Source organism: Drosophila novamexicana, unplaced genomic scaffold (genome assembly GCF_003285875.2).
Source record: "Drosophila novamexicana strain 15010-1031.04,08,12 unplaced genomic scaffold, DnovRS2.1 tig00000820-arrow-pilon, whole genome shotgun sequence".
NCBI classification, from domain to species: domain Eukaryota; kingdom Metazoa; phylum Arthropoda; class Insecta; order Diptera; family Drosophilidae; genus Drosophila; species Drosophila novamexicana.
In genome coordinates, this window is record NW_020824828.1 from 2731792 (window position 1) to 2739369 (window position 7578).

A 7578-nucleotide genomic window follows, 5' to 3' on the forward strand; every position below is an offset into this window, starting at 1 on the left:
TGTGTGTGTGTGTATTTCCGTTTCCTATAACGCTGATCCCTCTCTCCCTCTCCCTCTCGCTCTCCCTCTCCGTTTTTTTCTGGGCCGTACGTGTCGCCTTGTCACTGAGAAAACGGCTGGCCATGTCGTCGCGGCGGCTTCTGCTGCTGCTGCTGCGGCTGCTGCTGATTATTATTCCGCTGACCGTTTCGTATTTATTTGAAAGGCATTTGCCACACGCACGCTTAGTGGCAGCAACACACACACAGACACACACACGCTCGCATGCTTCGCCTGTTAGGAGGGGGTGCTTGGGGCAGGGGTTGGGTCTAGCCGGGGCGAGCAGAACGACATATTCGTCCTGCATAAATGATGTAATTACAGCGCAAGATTTTTGCTATGAGCAATTTTTATTTTAATTCCTTTTTTTTTCTTTTGCTCTTGGGCCCACCCCACAACTCCTCTCCCTACATACACTCATTTATCCGTTTCCATGATGTCCTTTTTTTTATCCTATATGGCTTATATATGTACTTGCATGTGCGCGCACATACCCCTTATGTATCTGAGCATCGGGCACATACATATAAGTCGTCATATATGCGCTTGTGAAATATTTTGCATGCTTTTATCATAATTTTAATTAAATGCGCAAATGACTATAAAATTTATGTGTGCGTTGCATCTTTTTCTCTTTCTTTCATTTTTATTCTCATCCATTTTTTTGCTTTTTTCAACTTTGCCGCCCACAAAACATTAGATTGATGCTGTGAAAAACCACTTGTAAAGTTGAAGTGCACATTTTCTATGAATACGTAATAAGAAAAGGCAGCGCATATTTTTTCGTTCTATATTGATATAGGCAAAAGTTCCATTTCCCCATCAAGTTTCGACCGAACTATAAAGATTGAGGCGAAAATCAAAGCAAAAAGAAAGGCTGAAATAAAAGTATTGAATCGGAAACTCAGAGGGAAGAAGAAACAGGAGAATTAAAATATAAACCAAGTAAAAAACAAATTCCCGAAAACCGATCAGCCAGAAGCAAATTGAAGCACCAACATTTAAAGAAAGTTAAGGGCGAAGCCTGAAACGAAGTCTGAAATAGAGGAAGAAGCGAAGTCAGAAAGCAAAGCGTGAACGATAATCAAAACAAAGTGCAAAGGAAGGATGAAAAATAAAGCATGAAGCATGAAGAAGCGCATTACAAGAGGCAAGATAAGCATAATAATAAGAAAAGCATAAACGAAGCAAGAAGCGATGTGAGGAAACAAAGCGTGAAAAAGAATTTAAAGAGAGAGCAAAGCGAGAGGCAGTTAAAGAAGAGAAACAAGAGAAGTGAGAAGCATAACAAAAATCAGAAAGATAAAGGCGAAGCATGAATGGAACTTATGTACGAAGCAAGAAGCGAAGTGAGGATAAAAAGCGTGAAAAAGAATCAAAACAGAGTGCAAAGCGAGAAGCGGTTAAAGAAGCAAAGCAAGAAAAAAAAGTGAAAAGAATAACAACATTCAAACAGAATGTTAAGCAAACGAAAATGCGAAATGAAGCGAAAAGTGAGAAGCGAAATGTGAAGCAATATAACGAACGTAGTTAATGAATGCTTCTCGCTGTATAAGATAAGCTGTACTTAGACATAGCTGTACTCTCGACATGGGTAAAGAAAGAGACATCTGACTATATAAATAAATAAGGAACAGGCTTCACTGGATTCGACCTCTCGACTCTCTCTCTCTCTCTCTTTCTCTCTCTCTCTCTCTCTCTCTCTCTCTCTCTCTCTCTCTCTCTTTTTTAGAGCCGTCATTTCCGGTAATTAAGAATTATAAACTTTTAAGGGGCGTTCTAGTATTTCTAATACCTTTTTTACCTTGATTGCGTTGTGGGACTTGGCGACTGCCAAAACCCTTTTGGCCCACACCGGAGCATTTAAAAATATTTAACAGTGCTCGTAATGCTTATTCAATGTTGAACTGTCTTTTGGGCAGGAAAGGCTACGCGAAGCTGTTGGCCCGCACGGACGCAGCCCAACTCCAGTTGTTGGCGCACATAATTCAGCGCTGCCTGCGTTTTGGCTTTAATTAATTAATTTATGAATTTATATGAAAGTTATGTTCACGTGCCTAATGAAAAAAGGCAGCTGAAGCTGGTCGTGCACAGTTCCTTCAGCCCGCTTTTCCGCTTTGAATGCCGCAATTTTTATAATTTCTTGACATTTCCATTTCCCATCATTAACCAGTTGATTTATGAACTCCGAATTGCCACGCTCCAAACGATCAAATTCGGAAAAACCGTATCCTTCGGTAAAGGAAGAGATCTTTTCTCATAATTTCCAGTCGCTTTCGCAATTTTCTGTAAATATTGCCCAAATATTTAATGGGTTTTTTTGGGTAATTTTATGCGATACTTTTTTCGGAATTAGCGGCGGTATTATATCCGAAAGTTGAAGGAAAATAATATTATTCGGTTACTCCTTGTGGATCCTTTTGAGACATGTCCGCAATATGCAGAACTCGTTTATGATTTCATTAAGATTCCCTTTTCTTCAGGGATCTCTATCGCAGGAGATTTTCACGACAGAAGAAGCAAGCAACTCTGATAGTTTTTCTGACATGACACATTAGAAATATTTGCGATTAATAAGCTATATAAATTGTTTTTCCCTTCCTTTCTTATATTTTCAACTTATCTACCAACCAGGGTTCTCAGACCCTGCTTTAAATGGCCTGTTGCCATGCCAGTATCATTAGTTATTATATTCAGCAAAGTTTATTTATAGTTGACTTAAGCAAATAGGCTAAAATCGCGGCAATGTTCACCGAAACAGTGTCTGGGGGGGCAAAATTAATGCCGGACACAGCGTTCGCTTTGTGTGCCAATTGTTGTTGCTGCTGTTGGGTCTTTTATTAATCGTTGCCACATTTAAGCCCAAAATACGCTCTCGAATTTAGAATTTCTCTCTCTCTCTCTCTCTTTTTATGGAGATGAGCGCGTGCACAAGCCCAGCTGTCAATTAAGCGCCAGGACTTACTCTCACGAGAGCGCAGTTCTTTTCTCATACCTGCTTTGTGCCGCATTCGTAAACGTTGTGCTTGGCTTTTAGTCTGAGATTGAGAATTATAAGTAAAGTTTTGCAAATGCGGGAATGTAATATAGGAATCGACGGTAATTTGCATGTTAGCTTGAAAGTCGTTTATCTACAAATAATCTAGTCGCTGCATTTTACATGTATCTCCATGATTCAGGTGCTTATCCATCTCAGGTAACAAAAAACTGAATGCTGTTGCATAGTGTAATCAATTAAGTTTAGCTGCAATTTTAAAGATTTGATTCCGATTTGGATTCCGATTTTGGGCAGCACAACCGCACAAAAAGCACACGCACACACACTCATACACACATAGACACAGAAGGATAGGTCTAGGCGGTTGACATCACCTGCTGCATTAGCTGCGAGCTTAGCTAACGTTGTTGTTGTTGTTGTTGGTGCGTGTGTTTTTGATTTTTCCAGCGCAGGTGGCAGCAGCAACAACAACGCAGCCTTTGAGTAAAATAAATGATAATGGCCTCAATGATTATGCATCGGCACGTTTCTCATCGCGGCCTGCACACACACACACACACACACATACACAGATATATATACACACACAGCCACACACAAATACAGGTGTTACCTTCTATGTGTATTTGTGTGAAAAAGGATTCAACGGCCACTGCTGTTTTTGGCTTTGTGATGGCGTTTAGCTGTCGTTGTTGTTGTTGCTGTTGCTGTTGTTGTTGTTGCTGTTGTTGTTGCTATTGTTGTTGTCTTTTATCGCCACTCGCGCGATTTGCCCAAACAAATTACAAATTGGGTTTAACTACTATTTTTTATGCTGCCACGGCGTTTTGCCAACAGCTCCTGCCGCTGCCGTTGCTGCGTTTCAGCCCCCGCTTCCGCACACGCACACAAATACACACACACAAACGCAGTAACATACACACACACACACAGTGCCTGTGTGCCGTCCAACCGTCTGTACACTCTTTATTTTTTATTGTTGTTTGATTTTCGCGGTCGCGCGTTTGGCTTTTCATTTCATTAAACTGGGCCCGCCAATGTTTTTGCGGCCACGTTATGTCAACAGCAAATCGGCCGGACCCAGCCAGGATCCGTTCCGGCTCCAGCTTTGGCCTGGACGCACTTTTTGCCATGTTAGAAATACATTAGGCGGTTAGACCGCGCCGTATCTGTCGCTGTTTGCTCTGTTACAAAAAAAAATAAATAAAAATAAAATAAAAAGAAAAGGAAATCAGCATCTGAATGTATTCCACAAACAAACGAGAAAAACTTGGGCAAGCTGCGACCATTTGACCGCTCGCTTGTTGATATTGTATGGCAGGTTTCACATTCCATCAAATGTTTGTAAAATATAGGCGTTATTAAAGCGATATGATCTAAAAACAAGCAACAACGGGAGAGCCTAACAAGCCGACGTTCAAATACTCTTATAGACATCTGCGTTTCCGCAGACATGCAAGGAGATTGTGGAATTTGTTTAAGATATCTTATTAAAAAGAACCCTTAATCATACAATTAGTCAGTTGTCGGTCGATTATAGAAGGATAAAAGTATAATATATAGAAGTATATATAACATATAGAACGAGAAGGTAAACAGCAAAGTAAATGCCAAGCTTGGTCAAACAAATCTTGAAAAACAAACGAGAAGGTAAGGATATCTTCGCCACGCCGAAGATTTAATACCCTTGCAGACATTTGCCTAATGCAGCTTCAAAATGCTGAGTTTGTTGAGATATCCTTGAGAAAAGAATATTTTGAGATGCTACTATTCCACCGATCTTTCCAATAGCAGCTACATGTTATAGTGGTCCGATGTTGATCAGCTTTTGCATGCGTAAGGGGAGTATAGTAAAACATATAAATTCCGAGTTTGGGTAGAGTATCTTGGTAAACAAAAGAGTTGCTCATCGAAGTAATTAGTTTTGGACCGACCGTTCCTATAGCAGCTATATGATATAGTGAACCGATCCAAGCGGTTCCGACTTATGAACTGCCTGCAACTGCCTGAACTGCCTTTTGATGCTGATCTAGAATATATATATACACTTAATGGGATCGAAAGGGTATTTTTCTAGGCGTTTCATGACAAAGATGTAATATACTCTAGAAGGATATAAAGAGGATGGATATATGAATCGTTACAGGGCTATTTTTTCGGTTCGGTTCTCTGTCTCTCTCTCTCTCTTATCCTCCTTTTGCCTCCCACTATCTCGCTCTCTTAATTGAAAGTCGATTACAACTAAATACTGTTAAGCAGGCGATGCCTTGGATGCCTTCGTATAGCCCAGCTCTAACGTCTCGAGATATTCTCATATCAGTTTTCCTACGCCTAGCAAACAGTTCAACAGAACTGAACAAAAAATACATTTTTTTTTTCGCTTTTAACGAACGTATATTATTTTTTGCAATTATTTAAGAAAATATAAAAATTCAAGCTCTTTGCATTAACACGAACGGTAAGTAGCCCAAGCCAGGCAAGGCATCTAATAATATTGGATTCCCAATCAAATCGCATCGAACAGATGAATAAAGCAAAGGACGGTATCCAACAGAGGATGAGCCCAATCCCTTCCTGCTCGGTGCGTTCGCCAGCCAACCGGGAGCGCCGTGCCGTGGTGGAATTGTACGAGGGGCCACAGATGATGCCCGATGAGGCGATGCTGCCGATGCCGCCGCACAATATGGCGCGCAGTCCTGGCCATTTGCTGCAGGACACACAACAGTGGCTGGGTCGCTGGCAGATCCTGTTGCGCCTACTGAAGCGTCGTATCTGAGAGATTCGTTTTGTTATTGTCGGTTTTAACGTTATGTTGTTGCGCTTTGCCCCAGTTGCGGTTCCTTTCTGATAAATCCCATTTTGATTCCAGTTTCTGATTGTTTCAAATGCAGCTTTGCATTTGCGCTCGCGTTACAAATTGATCGAAAAGTGCCCTCCTGTAGGTAATGCCCAGTTTTTGAATGGTATATACTTAATAAAGTTCTACAAGTGCATTTATTAGGCTAAGCATCGCCGTTTCGATCTCATATTTGGAACTAACTGACCCAGAGCCACAAAATTTGATTGCTTTGAAATTTGAACTCTCTGAAATATTGAAATTTGCAGAAATTAAAATTTGACGTTAAATCCATTACTTTTCTTCTATTTTCTGGCCATTTGACTGTATAGAATTTTCACCAAATTTCCATGAAATAGGGTTGACAGCATTCAAGTGTTTTCCAAGCTAGATTCAATCTTAGTACTGCACTGCACACTAAATACATCGTGCCTGATTGAATAACTGATTGAGGATCAGTACACAGCTCCAAGAGTTAGATCCAGGACGGGATTTTAGTAGGTTTGACTAGGTGCAAATGGCAAGTGGAAATGGCAAATGGAAAGCTACAGCAATGCAGCGAATGAATTATGATTTGCAAGCATTCAACTGAGCGTCGAACTAGCAAGCGAGAAGATGCTGGTTCAAATCAGGCAACAATTTCTATAACTGAACACTTTATTTGATATTTTTAAAGTAAAAAGGTAAAAAGGGTATATTGTATTTGTGCAAAATGTAAATGTATGTAACAGGCAGAAGGAAGCATTTCCGACCCCATAAAGTATATATATTCTTGACCAGCATCAATAGCCGAGTCGATCTAGCCATATCCGTCTGTCCGTCTGTCTGAAATTTTAGCTGTAGGTCCTAGTGCCTGCGCAGATCGAGTTTGTTTCCGATAATCGATAACTTGCCCCGTTTCCAAGCAATCGATAAAAATTAATATGGATATCCTATTTTTTGGGCAATTTTGTAAATAATAAGAGCTAGAGTCACCAAACTTGACATGTAGCTTTTAGAATAGTATATATATTTGCATTTGGTGTTGGAAAAAGAAGGTTTAGGGTATCCTCTAGTCGGGAGCTCCCGACTAGAACCTCTTATTTTCTAATCAGTTTTGTTGCTACGAGTCGGTCGACATCGGGTAATTTCTTCTAGCACAATATACAAATAAACAAAATGCACATATTCCGTATTTGAGCCCAGTCTCGTATGCATTTCTGTACTTTGCACACAGAATAACTGCTAGTCGAGCACACTTTCCGGCTGCATCTGGCTGGCCCTTTGTTTGTGCTTGCTGGAGCAGAGGGAGGCTGCATTTCTTCTTTCTTTTTTTTTGGCCATGGCGTTACATTAACAAAGGATTTCGACACCACAGACACAGAGAGCAATTTAAATGTATTAAGGGTCGCTGTCGAGCTGCAGAACAGCTGCCCAAATCGCAAAAGGCCCCCAGCAACAACCACAGCAACAACATGGTAATGGCAACATTAAAATAAGTTTTAAAAACTAAGCAGCGCGGCTTATGCCACGTCTCAAAACAACAACAACAACAACAACAACAGCAAAAGCAACAGCAAAAAAGTGCCACAACATTTAGAATAGAATTTTTGTAAAACAAATCTCAGGCGCGGCTTCCCCAAGGTACAAGCGGCAAAAGCGCCGCGCGGGCAGCCAGGGTAGCCAGAGCGCACGTGCAGCCGTCGGGGCAGAGTTGCCACCAGCT

General features: G+C 40.9%; 1 protein-coding gene across 1 annotated transcript; it reads left to right on the top strand.

Annotated features, from left to right (window-relative positions):
* The first annotated feature begins 5394 nt into the window (after nucleotides 1-5394).
* On the top strand, nucleotides 5395-6030 carry LOC115764309. Its single transcript, XM_030707247.1, has 2 exons — nucleotides 5395-5495; nucleotides 5562-6030. The coding sequence occupies exon 2, from the start codon at nucleotides 5562-5564 to the stop codon at nucleotides 5811-5813; it is 252 nt and encodes an 83-aa protein (XP_030563107.1). The 5' UTR covers nucleotides 5395-5495; the 3' UTR covers nucleotides 5814-6030.
* Nucleotides 6031-7578: the final 1548 nt, after the last annotated feature.

Bases quoted from the DNA above. Each gene is read 5' to 3' on its own strand.
- LOC115764309 (XM_030707247.1), top strand. From the start codon at position 5,562: ATGAATAAAGCAAAGGACGGTATCCAACAGAGGATGAGCCCAATCCCT.